Here is a 27,920-nt window from a genome sequence, read left to right as displayed (position 1 = left end):
CTGGGCAAGCTTGGAAATGAAGTTCCTTTCTCCATAGCTTACTTGAAAGTGTGCCTATTTGTGCAGCCACACAGGAGAAAGTTTTATTAATGAAGAGAGAATTAATGATACCAAGTGAGTAACTTAACTGGAAAGGTTTTGCTTGTTTTCATTCTGTTTTTTTTTTTATTCATTATTTCTTTGTATGGACTTATAACCTCCCACAGAAGGAGGCCAGAATAACCCAGCCTTCATAATCAGGCCCTGTTGGCATAAGGTTTTGCTAAATAAATAGAAATGCAAGCATGGTCCTTGCTTAGAAGCCGGCAGCAAATTTGCTAAGTGATTGATTTGATGCTAATTTTCTGCATGGACTGAAATGTCCTACAGGGCCTGTCCTATGGGAGGAAAATAAATGCAGCCAAGTTGACTAAGCCCTATTTTCGGTTTTATTTTGAGTTCTGTGAGTTTGGAAACGTCCCTTTCCCAGAAAAAAAAGGGAGGCAAAAACAAAAACGGTATCTCCAAGGGGTACTTACTCAGTGTTCCCAAAGAATGAGGCTTGCTCAGAAAGAGATGGCAGGCATCCCCTAAGTCCACAGCCCAGAACACAGCCAGTGAGGGACTTAAAATATCTTGTGCAAAGCTCCCCTGACATTCTTTCTCTTTACATCTGTACTCAGTGCAGAGGAAGACCCAGGGCAAGAGGCCTCTCTATGTTTCCGCCCCAGTTATCTTCCTCTCATTGTCACAAATACTGGAGATAATCAGTTTATATGGCAAAAGGCTTATTTCATTCAGCTCATGTTTTAGGGTTCCAATCTATGACTGGGAAGACCTATCGCTCCTGGACTCAATGTCTCCTCCACAGGGATAATCTCAATGATCAGAAGACTCCAGCTAAGCACACCCCACCTTCATCCCCTAACTTTGCACTACTTTCTGATAGTACCCACTCAAATGCTTCCAGAACCTATTGAGTTGTTGAGACTGTAGTGGGCATGAACATTTTTATTCCGTAAGAATTTCCTTTTTCTGTTTTAACGTGCCCGTGAATGGAGGAGAAGAGTAGGAGTTTTCATTTCAATGTATAACCCATCAGATGATTGGGGGAAATAGAGGCGAATTCTAACACGTACACATGCGTTGCAGGATGGCTGTATGATAGAAAGACGGCTTCGCTGAAAACCACGGGTCTTAAACTGGGAAGTCTTCCCCCACAGCTCCTCGGCAAGTGACCCACCTCCCTCTCCACTGTAGAGAGGAATGCTTCCATTCACACAGGCTCCTCTTAAGAAAAGGCAGCGCTACTTCTCGTTCATTTAAAGGTGTGCTACCCTGTTAGAATCTTTCCTTATATTCCACTCTTTTTAACATTTCTTATCCAGGACCCCAAGTTACGTGAACTCCTGGATGTCGGGAACATTGGGCACCTGGAGCAGCGCATGATAACGGTGGTGTATGGGCCTGACCTGGTGAACATCTCTCACTTGAATCTCGTGGCTTTCCAAGAGGAGGTGGCCAAGGTATGGTCGGTGGTGACAGCGAACGCTGATGCCCCCATTCGATTTTTAATGATATTGTTTAACCCATGTGGAAGACTTTCAATTTGTTTAAAAGTTTGATGCAATAATAATCCAGCTGCCAAGTATCCATGTGTTTAAAACATTTTTTTTTCAATAATAGCATTGGCGTTCAGTAACAGAGATTGTTTTCATTAGGGATAGGGCATTAGATAAAATTCCTCTGCGAAACAAAATGTAGATAAAAGCTACATTTCGTTTCACCAGGTGAACATCCTTCCTTCTGTCTTAACTTTGATCCTGCCTCCCGCCATTTCTAACTCCGGTTCCATTTTTAACTCTTCCCCTGCAGATGCTCAACTTCAACACCTTTTAAAACTGGTTTCCCTCACACACACCGCACAGATTACCCACGGTTGTGTAGTATTTATTTAATTAGTGTGTGAAATAAGAAATACATTTTTAATAAAAATTTAAATGTCAATATTTATTCGGCTATAGACTGGAATGGTGATTTAAAAACAGGTTTTCCCTTAGTAACTGATTATGATTCTACTTTAAAAAAGGGCCACCGGGTGGTGGTGGAACCCTCCCTTAATCCCAGCACTTGGGAGGCAGAGGCAGGCAGATGTCTGTGAGTTCAAGGCCAGCCTGGTCTACAAGAGCTAGTTCAGGACAGACTCCAAAGCTACAGAGAAACCCTGTCTCAAAAAAAAAAAAAACAAAAAGAAAAAAAGGAGACTTCCAGATGTTTCCAGATGTACACAGAAAGAGCAAGGATACACAAGAAACAAGAAGCTGTAAATTCCAAGACTCCCTGGACTCAAGTGTGATACTTCCTCTAGAGGTTCTCAGCCGTCCTAATGCTGCGACCCCTTAGTACAGTTTCTCATGTTGTGGTGACCCCCAACCATAAAATTATTTCACTTCTACTTCATAATTGTAATTTTGCCACTGTTATGAATTGTAATGTCTAAGTATCTGATATTCAGAACATCTGTATGCTACCGCCAAAGAGGCCACGGCACACAGATTGAGAACTGCTTTCTAAAGTGATGATTTGGAAAGCACTAAAATGAACCCATCAAACAGAAGGGCCCCACCCCCACCCATGTTTATACTTTGGAGTACAGAACACTAGTGACTTTCCATCTCCATCAGGGGTTAAGAACATGGATCTGCGGATACTTAGGGGTCTGCATATCATTTGTGTGTCCTCACAGAGCATGCAAAGCACAGATCACAGCTCCACAGTCGCTCCTCGTCAGCGTTGTGTGCTGTCAGGGCCTTGTGGTCTATAATTGTTTGATGTCTCGTGCCCTGACAGCTGTATGAGTTACAATAATGTGCTGGCCTGCTCCAACATCTCTTAATGATTTTTGGCAGGAGTTTATTTCTAATCATTTCTGTAGCATCAACTTCAGTTCTTACAACAGAATGAATAAAATACCAAACCAGATATAATACTCTGGGGTGTGGAAAGTTATGTTTTCCAAGTGTGTTAAAACCTAACCTGTCTTCTCTGTGTAACAACAGTGTATAATTTACACTTGGAGAGAATACAGGGGCAGGGAACTCTGTCCCTGCTGCCATTATCCTGGCTCTGCCTTCCTCCCCATTTTAGAGCCCTGTCGTTAACTCACTGGGTTGCATAACCTCATTTCTCGGTATTGAATGAGTTGGTGGACAGCGGGTGATTGCAGGTAAACAAAACATTTGCATTTGCAAAACATCATAAAACTTTCTCTCCTCCAACACACCCACGTTCCACTTTTTAAAATGACCAGTCTGGGTATTCATTGCATTTCTAATAAAGACATTAATAAATGTTCTATCAGACAGGTCTTTACTGAGATTGAATGCAGACCTACTTCCATTGCACACTGATCTGTAAACCTTCTGTTGCTTAGGGCCTTGTGCAGCTATATTTTCACAATGTCTGAGTTCCTCCTCTCTGTGGTTCCCACACACTAATTTCCCATGGATTTAAATGTCTAAGTCCATCACGGTCGCCAGCAGTATGGGATCTGCAAAAGTTACTTCATTCTGTTTTTCAGCAGCTATGTGGAGCTCCTGGCATCATTAATGAAGTCATATAGTATATTTCACGTCCTTTAGATACAAATTTCTTTAGAATTACTCCCCCCATGAAAATGCAACAGCCAGAAATTTAAAATTTGCAGACACTGTTTTCCTTCTTTTTTTTTGGGGGGGGGCGGGGGGAGGGTTTCGAGACAGGCTCACCGTTTTCCTTCTAAAGCATATTTTCCATATTTTTGGCTGTTAATATTTTCTGAGTCCATCGCACCTTGTACCTAATCTCAGGTGTCTTGCATAGTGCTCACTCTGAAGGAAAGAGCGTGTCATTGCATGAAAATAAGAAAAGAAAAAGGAAAGTATATGACTGCTTCTATGTACAGTGGAGGAGAAAGTTTATTGCAGAAAAAAAGGAGAGCATATCCCAGAGGCAGAGCCATCTGGGAGAATCCAAAGTGGACATGACCATGGGCCATGTGAGAAGAGGGGCAAGGGTAAAGGAGAGAGAGGAGAGAGGCGAACTAGGTGCAGCAGCCAAGAGGGCAAAAAGTAAAAGCAGGGCAGGTAACCAAAATGTCTGGATTACATAGGAAAGGGCAGCACAACCCCTGGGCTAGAGAGTTGGGGTAGAGAGTTGGGTATGGGTATGCCAGCCATACCATGTGATAGGTAAAGACTGAGGGATGCTGGGAGAACCTGGTTACGTTGATATGTTAAAAAGGCACTTCAGCCATTTGTCCCAGGGTTTGAGACCTAACAGACATGATGTAGGATGCACAGTAGAACCTGTGTAGTAAGAGGACCAGGCTGCGTCCTTCTACCTGGCTAGCTTAACCCCACGAAATAACCACACAGAAAGTATATGCTTTTAAATCACTGCTGGCCATTAGCTCTAGCCTCTTATTGGCTAACTCTCACATCTTTATTTAATTCCTTTCTAATAATCTGTATTTTATCATGAGGTTGTGGCTTACCAGGAAAGATTCAGCATGTCTGACCTGGCGGCTGGCTCTATGGCAGCTCTCTGTCTGCCTTTCTTCCCAGCATCCAGTTCTGTCTACTCGGTCTACCTAATTGCTGAGGCCAAGGCAGTTTCTTTATTTAACCAATGAAAGCAACATAAATACAGAAGGATCTCCTACACTAAACCTGAACTCCTCTGAAAGCTGAATGCTGTCAGACTATTTAAGTAGATATCAGCTCATGCTACCTCCAGCATGTATCTGCAGGATGGGAGTTATTTCTGTACCAGACACACTTCCAATGTTAGGGCTTCAGCTATGAACAAGGACATTTCCTCAGAGAATCTAGGAAAAAATCACCAGCTAATTCACAATGAAGTTGTGAGCATGGCATGTCTTATGTTGAGTGCAGACGAATAAAGCAGGAGGCCTGAGAAGGTAAGGAAGGAGGAGGGTCTGGTCTCTTTCTGAGCCAGTCAGGGAAGGTCAGTCTCTGAAGGAAATGGCTCACTTGAAATACTAGCAAAGATATAATTCCAGACGTGCTGAAGTTTTCTTGTTTTTGTTTTTGTTTCTGAAACAGGGTTATTCTCTATGGGCCAGTCTGACCTCAAAGCTTGAATTTTCTCTAGTTCTAGTTGAACCCAGACTGCCCTCAAACTTGTAGTTACCCTTCGCAGCCACAGAAGTGCTGGACCTAAAATTGTGCTCAACCATGCGCGGCTGAAATTGAATTTTTAATTTAGTCCTTAAGAAAGTTGGATTGCTTGAGAGACAGACCTGCAGAGGAAACTCTTCCACATTCCCTCTGTGGTTGGACTAAGAACATAGCACATAGCGTCTCTTTCAGTGAAACAACAATCACATCTTCCTCAGGCAGCCTGACTCAGCAGCCTCCCGCGCCCTAACAATCAGCTCTCCTCTGGGAGTGCAGTGTGTCTGCGGATAGCGATGTAACGCATCCTGTTCTCCACACGCACATCCCTGCTGTCCAGAAGGCCAATGACCACATAGTGTTTGCTATCACTTGGCCCTCCAATACTTCATCTCACCTCCCTGAAATGTCTGACCACTCTGAAGAGCTTCAGGGGAGATGGTGAATGTCATGTTTCTTTACTCTCTTACTTTGACTCCCAGTGGACCTGTATTCACAATCTACTGCAAGGTTGGGGGTATCCGTATCAACTAAGTAAATGAAAACAAAGGATGGAAAGAGTAAATAAATTCTCTAATAAATATGGCTGCTTCATCATCTGAGTAAAAGCCTGGACAAGATATCTTTAGGGAACACACTAGTGTTTTTAGACACGTCACCATGACTACATCTTCCTTGAAACCCCCCATAGCGCCAATTGCCAGCCTCATTCAGAGGCAAATGTTCTTCGACCATCAGTACTATCATTTTGACTCCCATCTCTTCTATTCTAATGTGGACCTTGGTCACTCAAACATAACTGCCGCACCTCCCTAATTTATCTTCAGTATCACCTCTGCACACACTCTTGCCCTCTGACTTTTTCTAGTTGTCTGGGTGCACAGCCCTTGCTTGGCAGGTCTGGGATAAATTCTGAGTATTTGCATTTCTAACAAGTTCCCAGGAGATCTGCATCCTGCAGATCTGGGCATTGCACTCTAGTGCTGTCTGACCTCTGGGTTTAGTTCCTAAAGGAGTTGGAGAATCCAGATAGGATGTTAAATATAGACGCCAGTTGTTTTCACATATCATGTTATACAAACAAACACAACTACGAGCTGGATGGGCTTTGGGGACTTCTGTTGGCAGCTTCTCAGTCTAGATTCACATTAAGGAAGAAAAACATTGCACTGAATAGAATCTTAGGTCTTGACCTCTGAACACAATGGGGAGAGGCTATCATCTTACTTAACAAAGCCAAATCGACATTCTTAGCACATGTACATTCTCTAACTTGCAAACATTTCCCAGAGTCTTTGGGATACCTAAGAAATCTGGCCTCTTTGCATGACACTTTTCAAGAAACCGAGTCATCTAGCCTCCTTAAAAACCATTGTGGGAACTTTGCAAACATTTCTTTAATAATAACTTATTTGTACCTCAAATCAGATAGCATTCTTAAGTGGATATCTCCATGAGCTATGGGAGAAGAAAGAGAGTAACATCAAGGAAAATCTGTGGATGCCTCTAGTCTCCATTTCTGAGCAAGTAAGGAAAATTAAAGCTGAGATGGAGGAGGCACAGAATATGGTGTAAGTAGGGCAAGTTGAAAATTCAAGAAGAAACACCCCTCGGTGTTCTGCGAGGTCACATTTTAAAATTCAACCCATTAATTAAACAAACACAATACAAGCAACAGAACTTTTGCCGAGACGACAAATGCAGGCCGTTGTGCTGCTAGAGAAAACAAGACCATTGTAAATGAATTATTTCTCCAGCATGGAGGCCATTTTTGCTTACAGTAGGAAAGAAATAAGGAGGGGAAAGAATCCATATTAATAAGTCCTGAAGTTAGGGCTACAGGAAGGGATGCAGAAAAGGGAAGAAAGCACTTAAGGCATCTACAGCTCTGAAATCTCAGCCACAGTCTCCCAACAGATGGATATGAACCTTGAAGCCCCTTGACAATTTGTCAGAGTTTTTAATCTGTAAAGGGAAGAAGGTGTTGGGATCCTTCACCCAGTGACTTCTTCGACAATTGTATTAATCTCTCCACAATGTCCCAAGCTCTGCTCTTGTTACTGAGGATAGAGCAGTAAACAAAACAAAGACCCTTTGCTTTATGGAGCATGAATTCCAGTGAGGGAGAGACAATCAACAAAACAAGAAAGGAAGGAAGGAAGGAAGGAAGGAAGGAAGGAAGGAAGGAAGGAAGGAAGGAAGGAAGGAGAAAGGAAGAAGTGAAAAGTGAGATCAACACAAACGAAGTAGAGGTTGGGAGTGTTGGAAAGTAGACATTATGTAAATTAGTTCCACCAGACATATCTATTACCTAGGAAATGAGTTTTCTTTTTAGGTTCTTGAGCATCTTAACAAAAATAAATAAGTATAAATCGACTCGGAAAGAGGCTTGAGGAGAATTTTATAAAGTTTGAGAGAAACTTCACATTGTAGACAAGTTGAAATCCTGAAGGAGGGAGATGGAAAAGAGGAGGAGAGATAGTCATTCCATTTGCTACCAAGCCAGAAAACATTCCCATGGCGGGTTTGGTAACATTGTGGCTTCAGGGAAAGAGTGAAAATTCTAGCATGCCAGGGAAAACATGCTTGGGTATCTCTGGCCAATATTCAGAAGAAGAGGAGACAGGAAAAAGGAAAAGGATGGGACTGGGAAGATAGCTCAGTGGATACGAGCACTGACTGTTCTTGCAGAAGACCTGGGTTCATTTCCTAGTACTCACATGGTGGTTCACAACCACCTGTAACTCTAGTTCCAAGGGGTCCAATGCCCTCTTCTGGACTCCTCAGGCACCATGCACACACGTGGTACACAAATATACGTACAAACACCTGTTCACATAAAGTAAAATATTTTTAAGCTAGAAAGGACAAGTTCTATATTTGGGGGGTTAGGCTTCAGAAAAGTGGGAAGATTGATGGACACACTGCAAGGGTCTGCACCAGCAGAGGCTTGTGGGAAAGAAGAGCCCTTTACCTCATTAGGGAGATAATCCTCTCTTCTTAAGGTGTGGACTTCTGGACTCCTGGCCAGGTGATTGACAGACCCAGATGCACTAAACCTTACGGAGAGGAGAGTATAGTGTAGAATATTTTGGGCAGCATAGAATATCAGCTCTCCATGTAAGCCAAGAGATTGAACTTGGATTCTATTTTGAGTAGGGAGAAGCTCCTTGTCTTAATGATCCTCAAGGAAGTCTCCACACCTCCACCTTCTCATAGAGTAATTTAAAACCTGAGGAAGGGCTTGTCTTTCTAGTGTTACCAGGGAAATGTGGGTTGGGGTCCAAAGTCAACCTGAAGAAATGATTGGTACTCAGCGGCCTCCAAGGCTGTTAATCCCTGTAATATCTGTGAGTAGATGATGCCTCAGCCAAGATCTGAAGCATCTGAAGGAATAGGCCAGAAGTATATTTGGAGACAGAATATTCCAGATAGACAAACATGAGGGATAAAATTCTCCAGCCAGGTAGTGTCTGGTGTGTTTTGAGATGTCGCAGGATACCCGCCTCAGGGGCAGAGACAACAATGCTGAGAGAACATAGTATCAGGAAGATTCTGACTTTTCCTGTGAGTGAATTAGAAGCCATCAGGGAGTGTGAACCGAGGACAGATGTAACCTGACTTAGTGTCTGTTCAGGAATGGGCTGGGGTGAAGGGTGGGGGATGGGAGGGCCAGGAGAAGACAATAATGGGAAAAGGCAGATCACTTAACAAACTAGAATATTCTGTGTGAACAGCCAGTTATTTGAATGAAAGAGAAATTTAACAGGAAATGGAAGGGGATTGAAATCCCCATAGTTTAAAGCAAGAGCCAACAGCAGATACATATGAACCAGGGGAAAAAAAAAAAAAAACAAAAGATGATATTAAAATTTTTTTTTCTTGAGTGTCAGGAAAGAAAGAAGTATCCCTCAGTATGTCAGGGGTTCATTTTTTTCCATGTTCATTTTGAGATTATAAGAAATCCAGGTGGAGATATTGAGTGGGGTTCGCTTTGTGGGCCTGAGGTTGAACAGCAAATTGACATATAAACTTCTCGAAGGCATTAGTTAATTAATAGCATTTAAAATTATCCTGGAACTTAATGAAGCCGGATGAAAGATCAACTGGAGAGTGGGCCCAGATGGAGAGGCTAGCCAGCCTCAGAGTCCAGAACACTCCAACGTCATGCAAGCCTCAGAAATAAAGGAAGCTGAGAAGGAACAGGCAGCAAGGCAACAAGCAATGTGTTTCATTGGAACTCAGGTGAAAAAATACTCCAAGGCTCAGTGAGATCAGCTGTGCCGTTGCTGCTCGCAGTGCCAAGTAAGACAAAGGCCAAAAATTGGCGACCGGGTCTAATGACACAAAGGTTACTGTAGCCTTGTTAAGGTGACGTCAGTTGAGTCTCAGGTTCAAATTCCTGATCGGAATGGCCTTGAGGATTCAGGAGGAGGAGGCAGGTTAAGAAAACAAAGTCAGTTTCCTTTTTGAGAGCAGCAGGGACATGGGAAAGTTCCTAGGAAGGGCAGGGAAGTGAGGACAGGTGCTTTCCAGGCATGAGAAATGAAACCATCGTACATAGTGGTGGGGCTGCTCTTGTACAAAACACCCAAGAGCTCGTGCAGGGGAGTAGAATTGCTGGGCTATATCTTTTACTAGACAAAAGAAATAAGATTTTGTATAAGACTTGAGGAAGTTAAGCCTGAAGCCAAACTGAGCACTCTCCTTCTTAAGTGATGTTTTATTGGAACACAGAAACTCCCATTTGCTTCCATGTTGTCTAGGGCTATGTGCGCGTGACAGAAGGTGAGTCCTTAGGATATAAACCATAGACAAGGCAACGCTCAAAACTGCTACTGTTTGACCCATAACTCCAAACTGTCCATCCCTAGGCTGATAAGATGGCTCAGTAGATAAAGGTGCTTGCCATTGACCCTGACAACGTCTGTTTGTTTTCCAGAACCCACACTGTGGGAGAAGAGAACCAGTTCCCACAAGTTGTCCTCTGACTTCCACATATGTGCTGTGGCATGTACATGTACACATACACAATATATGCATACACATACATATACACACATACATGCATAAACACGCATAAACACGCATATAACACATACACACATACACATGCACACATATACACACATAAAACACATGTGTATACACACATGCACACATACATAAAACATGCATATACACACCTATACACACATAACATAAATATACACACATACACACACACACATAAAGCACATACATACACATCACACATACAATACATATGTGCACACATGAACAACACACATGCATATGCAACATGTACATATATACATGCACATCATGTAGGGGAGGGACTGCTCCTATTCTACTGCTCAGAGAGGCTGAGCTTAGGTAGGAGCAATGGGCCCTTTGCTCAGGTGAATAAGCAAAGCGCACTGATGGTCCTAGTAGCAGTCGAGTGTAGAAGAAATTTTTTCTGATTACCTTGATTTTCTTATCACGGGTGCCAAATTTTAGTCAGCGGTCACTCAGTAAGAACAGTGAGTATTTGATTTCTCAAGCATTTTTCTTCACTAGTTAGTGAATTACTTTAAAGACCCAACCGGTTAGGTTACTGTGGACTGGAAAAGGCAGGTCATTTACATCCACCCACAAAATTCCTGTCATTTCGCGTAATCTAACTGACACAGCAGATCAAATTTTCTTCGAGAGGCCAGGGTGTCCGAAGAGAAAATAGTTCTCTTCTGCCTGCCCACTTCCATTCTTTATCGTATATCCTGCTTTTCTCTCGGGGTGTGGCAGAGAAACTGACTTCTAGGTGCGTCTGCTGTGATGTCCTGATCCCATGCAGTGTGAGCAGCATCCTGTGAGCTGCAGACTCTGAGGTGCTGTAAGCCAGAGGCAGCCCGTCTCATGAATGCCCTATGCTGGTGTCCACCTTCAGGTCTCAGGGACCTGGGTTACAACTGCTCAGAGAACACTCATTTCCCGGAGAAGCTCAGCCAGAAATAAAAACCTGTCCTGGAATTTCGCCCAGAGGAATCCCAATATGTAAAGGAAGCAAAGGCACCGCCTTACTGTTTTGCATACAGAAAGCCAAATGTTTCCCAGCACGTTTACCTTTGGGTCTAGTGAGCTCCTTCCCTAATCATCCATGGTCAAACCACTAGTGTCAGCGGTCTAGGAAGCCTGGTGCTTGTGGCCTAAGGAGAAATGGGTCTTAACTGTGTTGCCTGAGTGGCAGTTTTATAGGAGGCTCATCTCCTTACCCTCCCTCTGCTTCCTGTGCCATGAAATTACTGACATCATCTGCCACCGGAAGGCAGGACTTGAGGTCCAGGCTCTGATATAAAATACTAACTAAATGGTTGGCCATACTGGTAGACTGTGCCCCCCCCCCCCCACCCCGGTGTGGGGAAATTGTTAATCACCACCTATTTTGGCAGACTTTTTAGCCTTAATGTTGTTGCTCTATTCTGTTGCGAAGCCGTGCGGTCTCCTGCTTTAGAGCCCAATGGGTTGAGACTGATATGTTTGATAATTGCCCTGAGGGGGAAATTGCACGTTGCTTAACTGCACAGGCACAGTATCGGCAAATACCGCTGTTTCTAATCTGTCGTGAGCACTAAATTCTTTTAGGCATTATAAAGGTGCAAAACAAAACACATTCATTCCATGTAGCCATACTAATGGTCATGAAGCACCTGGAAGAGTGTTCATGTCCTAACTCTGCCTTGGTAGACCTTTGAAAAGGAAGCACGCCCATATAACTATCGTCCAGACTTAAAATCAACAGATAAAATCCAGCATCATCAGGATCCCCAACATCTACTCTTCTAACAGTCCTTATTTGGGTTTCTTACATTGATCTGTTTTACCTGTATTAAAATATATATAAATGGCTTCATAGAACTTAGCCATTTTGGCCAGGTAGTAGTGGTGCATGCCTTTAATCCCAGCATGTGGGAGGCAGAAGCAGGCAGATCTCTGTGATTTCAAGGCCATCCTGGTCTACAAGAGCTAGTTTCAGGACAGGCTTCAAAGCTACAATGAAACCCTGTCTGAAAAAGCAAAAATAAACAAAACAAAACAAAAAGTAGCCATTTGTGTCTGTCTTCTATCACTCCAGATTTACCAGTTTAGTTTTTTTCTGTTTTATGAGTAGAATTCATTAATTCTTTTGATACTTAGTATTCTGTACTTTCTGCAATAGTTGACAGTTCCTAAATTTAGGGCTATTACAATAGTGAAGCCATAAAGTTGCCTTGTCTGGGTATAATTGCATAGATTTTCTATGGTCTGCCTTAATAGGTATGGTCAATTTCTAGCTAGAGAGAGAGAGAATGTGCTCTCCAAAACACACTGTATGCACTGAACATCAGTCTTAAGTATCTCCATTTTCAAAGCAGAACCTCTGCCACTCTGTTGTGGAGAATTTAACTCACTTGTTTGAAGATTACGATGTGAGATTTCCTGGAAACGTGCCTAACTTGATCCACATCAGCTGTTTGCCCACCACCCTGGCAGCATCCAAGCTCTGCCCCTTCTCATTAGAAGCTCATTAGCTCCCACACCTCTCCCTCACCTTCCTCCATGATATTTTATCCAAGCTTCTGACAGGGCTTGGTGATTGCCAGCTGCCTGCTTTTCTAGAAACTTCTCTTTCCTGTCCAACTCTGCCTGTCTTTCTGCGTAAGGTCTAGGGCTCACCTGAGATTCACCATCTCCCTTTCCAGGCAAAGATCTCAAGGAATCTAGCACTGTTCTCTCAGTTTTGCCAAGAACACCATCATGCCTTCTGCTGCATTTATTATTCTGGGGTTGCCTGCTGGTGTGTTTAATGCAGTGCCCTAGATATGTGAGCTGGGGAGAACAAAACAGCACAGCTAGGTCACTCTTGGGATATAAGAATCTAGTTCAGTATTGGCATGTGATATATAGAATGGCCAGGGAGTGTCATTCAGAGTGGGAGAAAGAATGAAAGAAAGAGGGAGGTGGGGATAAAGGAAAGAAGGTATTTGAACTGTTGAGAACAAAGGGTAGATCACATAAGATGTCAAGGCCCTGGAGGCTTTGAGCGTCATGGACTCCAGTTATCTCATCCTTCAGAGTAGATGAAGCTGAGGTTCCTCTATTGGATAGTTGTTTCTGGCTTCCTCCCATTGAATGTTCCTATGATTTTCTGTCCATAACTTGCAAATATTCTGAGTAGGAGGACATGGTCAGTATTGATGACAATGACTTTCCGTTCTTCTAATTGTCTCCAAAGTCAACTGTTCCCACCAAGAACCCTTGTTCCTGCTGCCTGTATACCCATCAATCACTATGCACTTTTTAAAATATGAAAGTCAGCTTCTGCTTCCGAGCAGTTGACACCTTCGAGTTGAAGAAATGAGAGAAGTACACATGGAAGGGACTTTTGTTTGTTTTGGTTAAGATGAAAACTTAGCGACGTGTAGAGATACACACCTATAATCCTAGCGCTTGGTAAGTAAGATAGAGAGTAGGCCTAAGTCCAAGACCTGAACTACAATAACAAACAAATAAATACAAGAAGAGGGAGGAAGAGAAGGAAAATTGCAACCAATGAAGTGAAGCTGCAAATTAAGGAGGAGCAGTTGAAGAGGCCTGCCAAGCCATTTCTGGGCCATTTTTACTTTAATACTCGGTACATAAAATGTTTTGAAAATTTTCATTGACATTCTTCAAAATTAATAGTATGATATGTTTTAAACTAATCCCCAAAGACAAAAGTCATATTTTTGTTGTAGGGACATTTACACTGAGGTAAAGATTTGCAAACACTAATATATATATATATATACATATATATATATATATATATATATATACTCTTCAAAATATATAGATTGTTTTCATTTCAGGGCCAGTTTGTGATAAATAGTCAATAACTCAAACTTTGAATTTTCTTTAAATAAAAAATAATAAAGGAAAAAGAAAAGGTGCCATAAGAGATATTCCACAATCTATTTAGGGATATAAGGGACTCTGTGTGTGACTTTGTTACAGGTGGCGCATATGCCAAAAGTGACTGCTGGGAAAGATGACATAAAGACTATTTATTGTAGGTTATGAGATTTTCATTCTTTGTTACTCCTGACCTCCTTGTTTAAACAGCCCGTGCCTACACTGTCTTCAGTTCTCTCTTACCAACCATAACACAGGCCAGGCTCAGTCCTCTGCATTCTTTGTCTGAGAGTCACTGGAAAATACAATTTTCCCCACAGTCTTTGCCTGAGATTTGTAGGAGATTAATAATCAGATAAATCCTGAATTTTTACACTGTGAAAATGTCACTCACATAGAACACTTACAAAAGTTTAAAGACTCAGAAGTCAGAAGAGAGAGATTCATAATAAGAGGAAAAAGGGCAACTTGGACTCCGTCTCTTCCTTATCCACAGAAAAGCCACAGCAGCTGCCATCTAGGACTATGGAGAGAAGCACTTCTCGCCTTATGTCCTGCAAGTCTCTTTTCTGGATGTGTTAAACATGAGCTGCTTAGAGCCAGGCAGGATTCCACGTAGAGGCACCTGAGCAAGAGTGAAGGGAAAATATAAACCTGGTTCCAGAAATGATTGTGCTCTTTGGCTGTGAGTTATCATGTGTGCAAATCCTGCTAGCTGCAGAAATGCAGGACAGAAAGCTAGCTCAGTGGTGGCATCTCTCCTGCACCACTAGGTGCAGAATCAAGCGACTTCTTTCCCACTCCTTGACATCTCTGTCTTTGGAGTCTTGGTAGCTGAGGATGCCTTGAATGTGTTCTCTTGGACCCAGGGCTTAAAGCAGACATGCTGATACAGAAAGAAGAACAAATTTAAAACAAAGAGAAATGGTAATCTATATCGCTAGTAGGAAAAGACAAGAACTCCTGAGTAAATTGGGAGCATGGGGACCTTGGGCGAGAGTTGAAGGGCATGGGAGAGGCAGGGAGGGGAGCAGGGAAAAATGTAGAGCTCAATGAAAATCAATAAAACTGAAAAAAAGAATAATAATAATAATAATAATAATAATAATAAAAAGGACAGGAAGGGAAGCAGAAGAAGAGAAAGAAGGAGAAGAAACAGGAGGGAGGAAAGAAGAGAAAAGAAAGAGTCACTGTTTCTTTTTTTTGGAGGGAAGAAGGGCTCAAAGACAATCTGACTTTGTCTTATGTTTCCCTCCAGATGTAAAGTTCTGGAGAAAAACAATTGTTTGGCCCCCTTTGAGAGACTGATGGTTCTACCTTGATATCAGTCACTGTCTTGAGGAGCTAGCCAAGTGCTCCCTATGAGTAATCTATACATCACTAAAGATAAAAAGAAGTGTTTGAAAATAACATACTAGTAGTTTTTCCTATAGTTTATACTAATATCCACTGATTTAACAAATGTTTAATTACCCACTGTTGGTCACACACTGTTTTGAGGGCTAAAGTTAGAAAAATAACGAAGCATTAGAATAGGGAGTAGATGGGTAGCAAAACACATCAGGACAAGTAAAATGTAACGAGGACACACACACACACAAGGTGAATAACCAAATGAAAACAGACAAATTTTTAACCACTTCATTCCTTCCTCCTCCTTGTGAAGAGTAATTTATAGCCAGTTACTTCTAGTGACACAAATTTTAGCGTTTATCTTTTAAGGAAGTGAGCAAAGTCTTTAGAAAGAACTGTAGTGTGTAGCACAGGAGTTAGGGAGCCAAGACTTGAAAGCAAACAGTAGCCTGTAAAGGTAACAGTTTCTATCTTATTTTTTCTTATGTTTTATCATAATATCAGGATGCATGAAAGTAAATAGTTTCTGGAATTGACAAACCCAAGCTAATAAGATCAATGCCCCTGGCTTTCTCCTCAGATCAAGATGTTTCCCCATCCCTAGCCATCCATGTGTTTTCAGGAACACCTACATCAGGAAGTCACATTTTCCCCAGAAACCCCAACTTCTCCTTCTCTATGACTGCCCATGTGCAATGGGAGACATTAGCGCTAAGTAAGTTGTGGCATTGGTTTATGAGTTGGATGTACAGCTAGTATAGGTGGCAGTTAGGCCAGAGTGTAGAAGGAGAATACTTAGTAGCAAACTCCACAGCTCAAGTGTGGCAAACAGAAACTCTAAAACCCAGTGCCAAAACCTTCAAAATCATCTAGAAGAGAGTTCAACATTATGAAAATAAACGAAGTGTTCAAAGTCAAAGGCAGAGAGTAGCTCTCATGGAGGAGAAGGACCACCAGGATGCAGATTCCTACAGAGGAGGACCACAAGGATCTATACACCTACCAAATGCCAAGCCCCTTCTCATTTCAAGGAAAAGATACAAATTTGCTAGTGGGTTTAAAATAAAGTTGGGAGGTATAATTAAGGTATTTAAAACAAATTGATTTCCAAATGAGAGAATTACATTTTAGCAGAATTCCGTCATTATGTTGTAAGTTAATGAGGAACTACCTGTGCGTACTTACAACTCAATTTTCAAGGAATGAGCTTTAATTCTGTCACACGGTTCAGGTTAGTGAATAAGCAGTGCCACTTAACTCCCAAGAAGCAGCAATTGCTCCCTATTTCCTTCTTGGCGTTCCTCCCACTATGAAATTAGCTGCAGTTTTTGTTTTTTAATCTTTCTGTTTTAATACCTTCAAATAGAATTTCTTTTAAAAAAAATAAGCAGGATTAAATAGCTACTAGAATAGCAGAACCTTCTGAATACACGTTTATCATCCATAGAGCACAATACGAGTCAGCTGCAGGCAAAATGATTAACATCAGACTGTCAGGATTAGACTAATAGCAAACATTTTCGTAAAAGTGACAGTAGGCTATGGGAGGGGCACTATCCCAAGAATATGCCAGGTTGACTTGCAGCCGTAGATGTGACTCTTTGGGGGTTCTACACACCAGGAATGAGTCAGGTAGCTAGCTAGAGAGAAATACCACTACTGCCCCTTCTGCTGGCACCACTGCTGCCACCACCACCACTGCCACCACCACCCAGCTGATTCAAAAAAATACCCTAGAAGTTCACAGTGACAGCACAGACCTCTCCTTGTCTAACTTTAACAGGTACATGTACCTGTATTTTGCTTCTACCTCTTTTTTTGAGGGGGGGGGATATCTTGGTCCATTTTTGGCTTTGTAGCCAGATAATTGAGAGTTGATAATTGTAAAAGACAAAGGTTTATTTAACTGAACATGTTCTGAAGTTTGAAGTTCAAGACTGAAGACGCATATCTGACCGGGACCCTAGGCTGTGACATAAAAGACAAGCAGGTTCATGTGGGAAAGACAGAACATGAGAGGTGCCACACTTTTTAATATCTCACTCTGTGTCCCATGTCACTAATTCAATCCCAAGAGAATGAGGACACCCTCGCACTCCCAAGATTTAACATAAACCCTGAGAATACCATTAATCTTCTGGCCTACTCACATCTTGATGGCCCCATCACCCAATGCCACAAGGGCAATTAAAGTTCAGCATGAGTTTCAGAGGGGACACAACATATTCAAACCATAGAAAAGGGTTTTTTTTTACACTATTCTCAAGATAAACCTGAGTCTGACGTCACTGCATTGAACTTTCCCTGTATGTCAGACAAACAACTGTTCGCATTGTACTAGACCTAACACCCAAACAGACCTAAGGTGGAACTTTGCATGTGCAGTGCACTGCCAGACATGCGCAGTGATTCCCTAGACCTTCTGCATACCATTTAGCACAGCGCTGCTTCACTTGACTGCAGAAAAGTGGTTGGACATGAGCTCTTCCTTATACTTGGATGTTACACCCAGCTCTCTAACTTCCTAAAATCACATTCCAACATAGTTTACATTACAATAAGAAACATACAAAACCAACTCTCCAACCCTGTAGCCAAAAGTGATGCTTAAAACTTAAAACTCTTGGGGAGACATAGGGATTCACTTCCAAAGACAGAACCTCGAAGGCATGAAAGTGTTTTTCTTTTACATGTGCATTGCGCAGTCCAACTCAAGGACTAATGATTTATCACTCAGTCTGTAAAAACAATCAGACATGAATGATGAGAACCATGTAAGGGATGACACACAGCCTTGTCCCGGGGCTCTCAAACAAAATTCAATGTTTTCTACAACCCTCCTTCTGCATACTGCTTTACCTAGCTCAGGATTCGGCCTCTTATTCATTATAAGATTTTGACTTGAGCTGGGCTGTAGTGGCGCACACCTTTAATCCCAGCATTCAGGAGGCAGAGGCAGGCAGATCTCTGTGAGCTTGAGTCCAGCCTGGTCTACAAGAGCTAGTTCCAGGACAGACTCCAAAGCCACAGAGAAACACTGTCTTGAAAAAAAAAAAGATTCTGACTTGAACTGATTGTCCTTAAAGGTAGGTCTACTAGACCAGAGTCAGGACTGTTCTAGGAAAGGTAAAGAAATCAGCCAGATTATCTGTGGTGATAGGAGCCACCACCTATGACAGCTTGGTGCAGTTCAGGCCATAGGCAAGAGCTCACAGGTAGAGAAAGGAATCATGTCGTCTAGAAAAAAAGATTGATTGCAAATTTATTGCAAAAGCAGTAAAGAACATGCCTTGACTTTCCCATTCGATTCTTGGTGGTCTTGGTTTATTAATGTATTTATTCTTCAGCAATTTGCCTAGGTTTACTTCAATTACAACAAATAACTCAATGTCCTTAATCAGTTCTCCTATTCCCCAAGTTAGCTTAAGTTGTACATTTTCCAATTGTAGCCTATAGCCATTTGAAAATAATAATGCATCGTTCATCGATTTTACAACAGCTGAGCAATGTAATATTTGTGTCTCAACACTGATATTACTGGACACTAGTATAATTTTTGTTTGAGATTTGTTGTAGAGGGGAAATGGTAGTCTTGGAGTTTTGTGATTGACAGTCATTACACTTTGTGTATAAGATGAATATAGGAAAATTTTGATGATAAGATCTAAGACCTGCTCTGTTACCAAATTAAAAAAAAAAAGTAGTTCCAGAATCATATCTAACATTCTGAGTGTTCTATCTCAGAGCACACATGCTGTGACTTCTACATCCTGAGTGTACCGTCTCAGCACACATGCAGTGACTTCTGCATCCTGAGTGTTCTATCTCAGAGCACACATGCAGTGACTTCTGCATCTCAGCATACATGCAGTGACTTTTCTTAGTCTTTTCTGATTTGAACACATTCTGTGGACTACATAGAACTCCTCACATCATGGAAAGATTCTTCATTGTATCGTTAAAGTAAATGCCCTGCGTCATGGCTTCTGCTTCCTGCTAGCTGGGTAGTGAAGCATGCTCAGGTAGGTGAGGCCTTTCTCAAGGCGCCATAAAGTGTTCCTCCTCACTCACATCCCAGGCTGCCACCACATATGAGGAGATTTAGTTGGAAATCGCAGTTACAAATGACAGCAGTTAGCAACTCTCAGCAAGTAGAATATGAAAACATGTGACAAGTATTAAAATACATAGCTTTAAATGATGGAAAATCCTAAGGCCCTTTTGAAGCTTAATATGTAAAAGGAAAGGTAAATAGATAGGCCACAGTGGATGCTTATAGCAGGAGAGTTACTCTAATAGTAAGTGATGGTGTATGATGTTTTAGGTTTTCCCAAGCTCATAGAGAGCATGTAACGTCAAGAAAAAAAAAAAAACCCTAATATAAAAGGTGGACTCCAAGTGACAATAATGAGTTAATGCAAATCATTATTTGTGGGGAATATTTTATAATGAAATGAGCTATTGATGTGGGGTGCAAGGGATACACAGAAACCTGTTGTACCAACCACTCAGTTTTATACTGAACCTAAAATGTCACTAAAACGTTTATTTAAAATGTAGTTACGAGGGCTGAGGAGATGGCTCTGTGGATGAGATGCTGCCTCTTTGGATCATCAGCATACACATAAAGCCAGTTCTGACAGTGCACATCTGTAATTCCAGGGCCAGGGAAATAGGCAGAGACAGGTATTTCCCTGGGGCTTGCCAGGCAGCCTATCTAGTCAAACTGCAGCCTCCAGGATGAGTGAGATACACTGTGTCAAACACAGGGTAAAGGGTGATATGATAATTGAAGTCAGGCTCCAGCCCTCTGCCCTCCATATGCACACATGCACACACTCAGATGATCATCACGCTCACACATTTGCACACACCACATACAAAAAAATTTTAATATATAATTACAAAAGAACTGTCAAATTGGACACTGGAAATCACTGCTTTTAAAACATGGCCCTTGCTAGTAGTCCTTTTTGGGAGTATGCACTGACTTATAATTCTATATGTATATAATGATATAATGTACTGTTTGTATGTATGTGTAAGCAGGGAGATACTCGGAGACCTTCCAGAATATTTTCACTTCCTCAAAGAGCATTTTGAATGAATATGTACTTCTGGAAGAGGGTACACTTTGCCTTTCCATGTGATTTGACCATGTTAGTATTAAGCTGAAGCCATTCCCTTGGAAACTGAGAGGCCGTGATCCCGTGGGATCCAGTTGCAACAGGCAGCCACTGAGTACTTCTGGCTCTACAGACAGCAGTGGCACCAAAACTGGTGTATGTGTTTGAGTTCAGTTCTCTACAAACCCACTTCTCTACACCTTTTTAAAAACAATGAAGAGAAAAGGCTTGAAAATGTAAGTGTGTGTTTAGAGAGAGTTAAGAGCACTGGCTTCATTGCAGAGGGCCAAAAAATAGAATATGAGCATGAAATTTGAAAAAAAAATAAAAAACTATTATAGTTCCCAAATACATAATGAAATGCTTAGCTACACTGGTAAGTCAGGACGTCAATGAAAACTACTGCAAGATTTCATATTCTTGTCAATTAGATTTGAACAACTTTCCTGCATGTCTCATAATAGCAGATGGCTTTGTTTTAATGCAAGCAATGCAAGTTCCCATGCTCTGCCAATAAGAATGCACAATACCACTTCACTGACCAAATAATACTGATGAAAATGCTGGAATCCTAGAATTCTGTAGGCACTTCACAATCAAGATTCATTCAGCTATCTACTAAGATAAAACTAAGCATGAAACAAACATTTTAAAAGAAATTAGTATATCTATCCATCATAAAAATAGAGATTCTCAGATTATACAGTCTTGCACTAGAGGACTGTGGAAGTTAAAATGAATTAGATCTATGTGCAACAGTCTTGTTTTAAAGAAATAATATTGATTAGAAACAGAAACTCATACACAATTTAAAACATAGAAGGGGCCATATTATGAGGTAACAAACCATATCTAGGAGGGGCTGAATGGTATTAACGTTTCATGGGGGAGGGTCTGTTACAAATAGTCACTATTCCATGATAGCATGAGCACAACCCCAAACAGTGCAGAAATGAGAAGTGTGTCTGTGTTCCAGTAACACTTAGTTAATGAAACAGAGAACAAGCCGACAACACCTTTAATCCTAGCACTTGGGAAGCAAAGGCAGGTAGCTCCCTGAGAGTTCGAGGCCAGCCTGGCCTACAGAGTGAGTTCCAGGACATCTAAGGCTACACAGAGAAACCCTGTCTTGGAAAAAAAAATCAAACCAAGCGCGTGCGCACGCGCGCACGCGCGCGCACACACACACACACACACACACACACACACACAAAATAGCAAAACAAAGAAATAGACAAAAAGCTAGATTAAGCCTTCAGGCCCCAGTCTACTGAGCCTGAACTACACCACCCTCATCAGAATGCCATATAAAATAGACGCAGTGTTGATATTTCCTTTCAAACTGGAGCTTACTGCAGAAAGAGAAGTAAAAGAAGGGGGAGCATAGGGGAGAATCAATTTTAATTGCGTTGCAACAGTTTGCAATACTTTTTAAGTATTAAGAAATTTTTAAGGAAAAAATGTAATTAAAGAACTGGAACAAAATGTCAATGTTTGTCAAATTTGAATTGGTAGATATATGTATTAGTTACATCAGTCCATGTATAATGAAAGGTAACATAAACACATCGGAACATTTAAAATAACATGTATCAGAAGAGTAGAAAGCAGAAACATTGGCAAGAATGACATTTCTTTCCAAAGACAGTCTTTGTATGTTTACTCTTCTTAGCCAGAAGTGGAATTAGCCCAGGAAAATGCCTTTCTGTTCTCAGAACTGGGAGCATTGAACTGAACTACTGCATGGATGGTTTTTGGATGAAGGACAGAGATGAATCATGTCAGGGCTGAATCTTTCTCTTTATTCTCTGTACATGAACTAAAGGAAATTTGAGTTGAGTTGGTGCCCATCTCCATCAGGGCTGCCAGACGTCAGCCCTGTGTTTTGTGGCTGGCCTCCTAGTCTCTCCATTAGATCATTTCTTGTTTCTCCTCTACTTCATTCACTTCATCCTTGTAAGGTAGTTAGTGGTAAAGTGCTTGACTCCAGAGGCAAACCCGGGTTCAAATTCCAAGTGTCCCTAGCTCTCTGGGCCCGCCTTATGCTGTTTATTGAACACCTCTGCGTCAACTTTTTCATCTGGTAAATGTGCTGTTGACAATAGGCTGTCCTTCCTGAGTTCACTGTGAGATCTATGAGTTAGGTATTTATAAAATGTTTACAAAATAGCCTGGCTGTAGGAAGTTATAAATTGAATGTATGAATTGAATGTAGTTCAGTGAGTTCATGTATCTGTTTAATTGTCTAGATTAGCTATCCTGGAATTGTCTAGAACAGGACAATGGTGAGATCAGCATCTAAGAGTTCAGGCTTAAAGTCCAAGAGACCAGTGATCTGTTCCCAAGTGACTGTATTAGCCCCAGGGCAAATTATAAGTGCTGCGGATCCATGGGTCCTTTCTGTAAAATGAAGATAATAGCTACCCATCTCCTAGAAAAGTACTATGAGAGCCTGTTGCTGGATACAAAGGACTCCCTTCAGAACATGATAAATATTTACAGCTGTCAGCAGTGTAATAGATACTTGTGACTGATGAATGTTCGGAGTAGTAAGTAAACACATGAAATCATGTTACAAATTTCAGAACTTCAATAGCTTTGTGAAGCAGTGGGCAAAGTATCTTTGAATCTGTCTGAATTGCCATCTGAGACGGGAGGGAATGGAGAAGGAATAGAAGCAGGAGCCTTGAAACTCCAGCACAATTCCACTGCCATTGATCTTTAGAGTCATCTTCTCAGGTTAAGTCTTTGTTCCAAGGAAGATGAACAAAAACCCCAAAACAGGAAACGTCCTTTAAAAAGTTTCAGGATTTAAATAGCTGGGGCTAAGCCAAGTTGAGTGACTGTCAATACTTGGTTTCTGACCGGAAAAGAACAGGTCCTCAGTACCAGAGACACTACCCTTCTCAGGTCATTGTAGCCAAGGCTTAGCATTGGATATATGAAACAAGCTTCCAGTAAAATCCATTGATCCCACAGCGAAGCATGTTCCAAATTCTCATGATGAGTTTAGGTTTGAAGTCCAAGAAACCAGTACTCTGATCCCAAGCAGTGACTCTTATTTTTTTCTACTTCAGTATGTTCTGGCGCCTTCTCTCCAGCCATACTGTTCCTGACACAGCTGCGAGGTCTTTGGGGGCTCTTCAAAACTTAACAGCCCCAAATCATCTATTTATTTGCTTGAGAGGGGAATAAACAAAGACTGGGCTAACGTTTCCTGAACCAGATCCTGGACTGCCCTGCCATTCATCTGGGTGCTTTTGACCCAGCCGTATGTTTAGATGTTGATACGCATAAAACTCATAAAGATTTCCTGGATATGTTTAGATTCTGATTCAGTGTGGAACCTGAAATTGACATATTTAACAAGCTTTCTAGGGTGTTAAATGTCCACCCTAGGACATGGCCACTCATGTCATGGTACAGCAAAGACCTTGCCCAGAAACTTCTAAGTGATGCAGAATCTCTTTCTGCTACTCAGCTCTACTGAAGGAGCAGATGCTCTTCAGCAAAACCCTGATGCAAATGCATGTGAAACTTAAGAAATGTTGTCCATACATGGACCAGCTACCCCAGAGCTTAGCTATATATTTCTTCCTTGTACAAGGTGACTACTGATGTTACTTGAAAATCCTAAAACACTAGTTACTCTACGGGGAAAGATTCTAGCGGGGCACTGACCATGTTCTTTCTGATTCTACTTGCACTGTTAACATATGGTCTCTGCTGACTGCTCCCTTGAACGCTAGAACACACTTTGATAAAAGGAGACCAGAGTGCCCGAGGCTTTCTCTCCTTCTTGTAGCCCATCACCAAAACTAAGAAGCACAATCATTTATTTCCACACCCTCTCTCCTCACCTCTCAGCACATTCAGCTCTGAGCTGACCTCTGCATAGGGTGAGATCCAACCATTGTCGGTCTTGCCGGGACCTCGCTTGGGTCTCAGCCTTCTAGCTCCTCTCTGACTGTTCCTGTTTCCTACTCTAATTTTGTCATAGAACACTGTAATAAGCCCTGTCCTTATAAAACCCCATCTCAGGATCTGCTTCTGGGAAACCCAAAGTAAGACATGCTAGTTTCTTCTGCAAAAGGGCCATAGAGCAACCAATGGATCTAGTCCTGTGCTGACCAATCAGCAGCCACAGCCGCCAGAAATGCCTCAGATTCTGGAATTTTTTCCATCTTTTTTTTTGCAATCTAATGAGAAGTCTTGAGGATAGAATTCAAGTCGAAACATGAAACCAATTTATGTTTCACAATTACCTTCTATATATAGCATGAAGGTAATTTTATACATATTTTTTATTTTTACATCTATTATTTAGACTGACCAATTACATGAAGTCATGTGAATTTTCTTACTGTAATTCCCCACAGGTGCTCAAACAGGTAAAATAATGAAATAAGTCAAATATCTTAATAAAATTAATTTTATGTACTTTTTCCTATTGTTTTATTTGGCTACTAGAAAACTCTAATTTCCATTTGACTCACATTATATTTTTATTGGACATAATGGAAGACTTAGGATTTTAGCCTAAAATGTCAAACTAAAATTAAATTTCCAGAAATGTTTTTAATTCTTTTTGTATTCAGTGTGAAATTATCTCTAAGCCAGTGGTTCTCAACCTTCCCATTGGGCGACCCTTTAACACAATCCTTCGTGTTGTGGTGATCCCCCCACCCATATAATTTATCCTGTTGCTATTTCCTAACTGTAACTTTGATACTGCTGTGAATCATAATGTAAATATCTGATATGTAGGGCATCCTATATGAGACCCCCCCCAAAGGGTTCACCACACATAGGTTGATAACAGCTGCTGTAAACAAACCCACAAAACCATGCTAATACTTCCACTGCTACATAAAGTTGCCATAGAGAAATCCGAAGTTTGATTTTTTTGTTCCAGAAAATAATATAAAGGAAACAAAATTTTAACACCAGTGGCAATATTTATTGCTTGCTGAAATCATCTAATCTTAGTACAATGGCTGTCTGTGCCGTTAATAACATTGTCTTGATGCTGCCCTGTGCACACTTCAAGTTTGGTAGGGGGTGATTTTATCTTCCATAGCTCTCCTGTGCTGTTCCTTCTAAGTCCTCACCATATAATCTACAAAGATCAAAGCCTCAGCATTCCTCCCCTAACTGCTACAGCCTCCTGGTTGAGATTTCTGCATGCTCAGCCTCAAATTCCCCTTTCTTTGTTGTCAGGCAATACCCCTAGTGCTCAGCCTCATCCTGGCTCCCCTCGCTGCCCATCCTGGGAATGGGCTTTTGATGCTATTACAGTTTCGCTTTCTATCTGCATCTGGCCAAGAATGAGTTAACACTGTGAAAAATCTCCACGATATGAGTAGTAAAGTAAGAAGTTTTTTTTTTTCAGTTCTGTTGAAAATAAATTTGCTGCATTTTAAACTTTCTATAATTCTGTATTTGTTTATAATTCTATAAAAAATGTAAAACCTGTAGAGTTGTTGAAGCACAGCAGTTTTATCAATGTGGAACTTAAAAGGCAGAAAAGACTATCTTCAGTGATACATTTCTTTATTAAAAGATAATCACCCAGATTTAAATTTAGTTAGTTTTTAAAAGGTTATATTTTAAAATGAAGAGGGACATGGTAGGAAGTTGTTCACCTCCAACTTGAATTAATTTCTCTGTCTTCCTCGAAGACAAGCTAAAAGCTTATTTTACACCTGAATCATATTTAAACTAATTTAAGTGTGACTGATATCTTTCAGGAATGGACTAGTGAAGTTTTCAGCTTGGCAACAAACCTACTGGCTCAGAACATGTCCAGGGAAGCATTTCTGGAGAAAGCGTAAGTCATTCTGATTGTATTGCTAAGGGTGTTGCTTCTTCTGAATCTGTTTCCTTCCTCCTTTGTGAGTCTTTGTTTATGCTGCCTTTGACTTCTCACATTCATAAACATATATTTCCCTTTGAGATAGGTTGGAGGACAGATTCCTCAACTGTGCAGGCTGGGAAGTCTTCCAGGAGAGATAGTTCTTTCCCCCAAGTGCACATCAGGTAGAGGTGGCCTGAACATCAGGGCTTTTGACGCACAAGAGAGATACCTCCAAACTCTGGCAGCTGTACTCGGAACACAGAGTTGCTCTTTTCAGAGCACCCTCTGTTGTCTCTTCTTGTGTTCTCTTTTTTAGAACCTCTTGAAGAGACTGAACAGCATATGCCCTTGTTATTTTAGATTCAGAGATCTTGATGGGTACCACAACTTCCTACCTCCTTCATTCAATGAGTTGGTAACGAAATTCCGGACCTTAGAGACTATTGCATCAAGCAACAGAGGAGAGAGAGAGAGTAGAGGGGCAAGCAGAAAGAAAATAAGAGGAGAAAGAAAGAAAATGAGATTAGAAAATCACCCTGGAATTGCAACAGCCTTTCAGAAAATGATTTGCCCCAGGGAAACAGTGACGCATTCCAGAGGAGCAGCAGGGAGATGGGTGTGTTCCTCTGGGCGACTCCGGTGGTTCAGGAGCTTAGAGGACCTTTAACTCAAAACCACAAGCAGAAACGTTGTAGGCTTGCTTCTAATTCACTGAGTAGATTCCTCTCTTCCCTCTTGTTCCAGAGCCATACTCATTGTTTTAAATCTCATCCCAGGCAATTTCTATTTTGTTCTTACGTCAATTTTAGTCACAGGCCTTTACTCAAAGACTTCAATTGTGGAATAATCCCCTCTCCTAATTTTCTTAAGGATCCTCCCAATCTGCCTTTTCCTTTCCTTCCTCTTTTCTTTTTATCCTGTTTATCTTGCATGCCGTCCTTCATCCAACAAACATTTCTAGAACATGTCTTTCTCTACACAGCGTTAATGAATGAGATAGAGAGAGAAGTAGGATATTCAAGCTGAGACACAGTATGGTGTAACTGGTCGACTAATCATAATCCACGGCAAATGTCTATTCCAGACGGATGAACCCTGTGAGGGCTGCTGTGGGAATTGTAGCACGTGCATTTTGATGAATGTGTTGTGTACAAATCTGGATGTGGGGTCTCCGGGTCACAGTCTATGAGTGTCCCAAAGCAGCATTTCCGGTTGACACTCGGCTAGCAGTGGTTGAGAGTTGTGTTGCTCTAACTCTCTACCTGTGTGTCTGTAGGCTGATGAGAGATAAATCCAGTTCTTATATCCTTTGTGAATTTCTGATGAACAAACCATGGTAACTAAGCAGGATGTAGATGGATCTCAGGAACTTAACAATGAGGGAAAGAAGCCAGACCCGAAACACAACCACATTTTATGTGGGATAAAAAACAAGCAGAAACAATCACTGCTGTTGAAAGATGCCAATGACATGTGGAGAGGGACTCCAGGAGAAGGCATGAAGGGAATTCTGGG

The 27,920-nt window shown here is 41.4% G+C and overlaps 1 protein-coding gene across 3 annotated transcripts in view; it reads left to right on the top strand.

Annotated features, from left to right (window-relative positions):
- Plcb1 (phospholipase C beta 1) overlaps positions 1-27,920 on the top strand; it is a 675,841-nt gene that overhangs the window by 433,241 nt on the left and 214,680 nt on the right. For all 3 annotated transcript variants that reach the window (XM_038329997.2, XM_038329999.1, XM_038329998.2), the window contains 2 exons: positions 1,368-1,505; positions 26,299-26,378. In XM_038329997.2, the coding sequence (XP_038185925.1) occupies positions 1,368-1,505; positions 26,299-26,378 (218 nt within the window). The remainder of the gene's footprint in view (positions 1-1,367; positions 1,506-26,298; positions 26,379-27,920) is intronic.

Source organism: Arvicola amphibius, chromosome 5 (genome assembly GCF_903992535.2).
Source record: "Arvicola amphibius chromosome 5, mArvAmp1.2, whole genome shotgun sequence".
In the NCBI taxonomy this organism is placed as follows: Eukaryota; Metazoa; Chordata; class Mammalia; order Rodentia; family Cricetidae; genus Arvicola; species Arvicola amphibius.
This window is presented reverse-complemented; position numbering and strand designations above follow the sequence as displayed.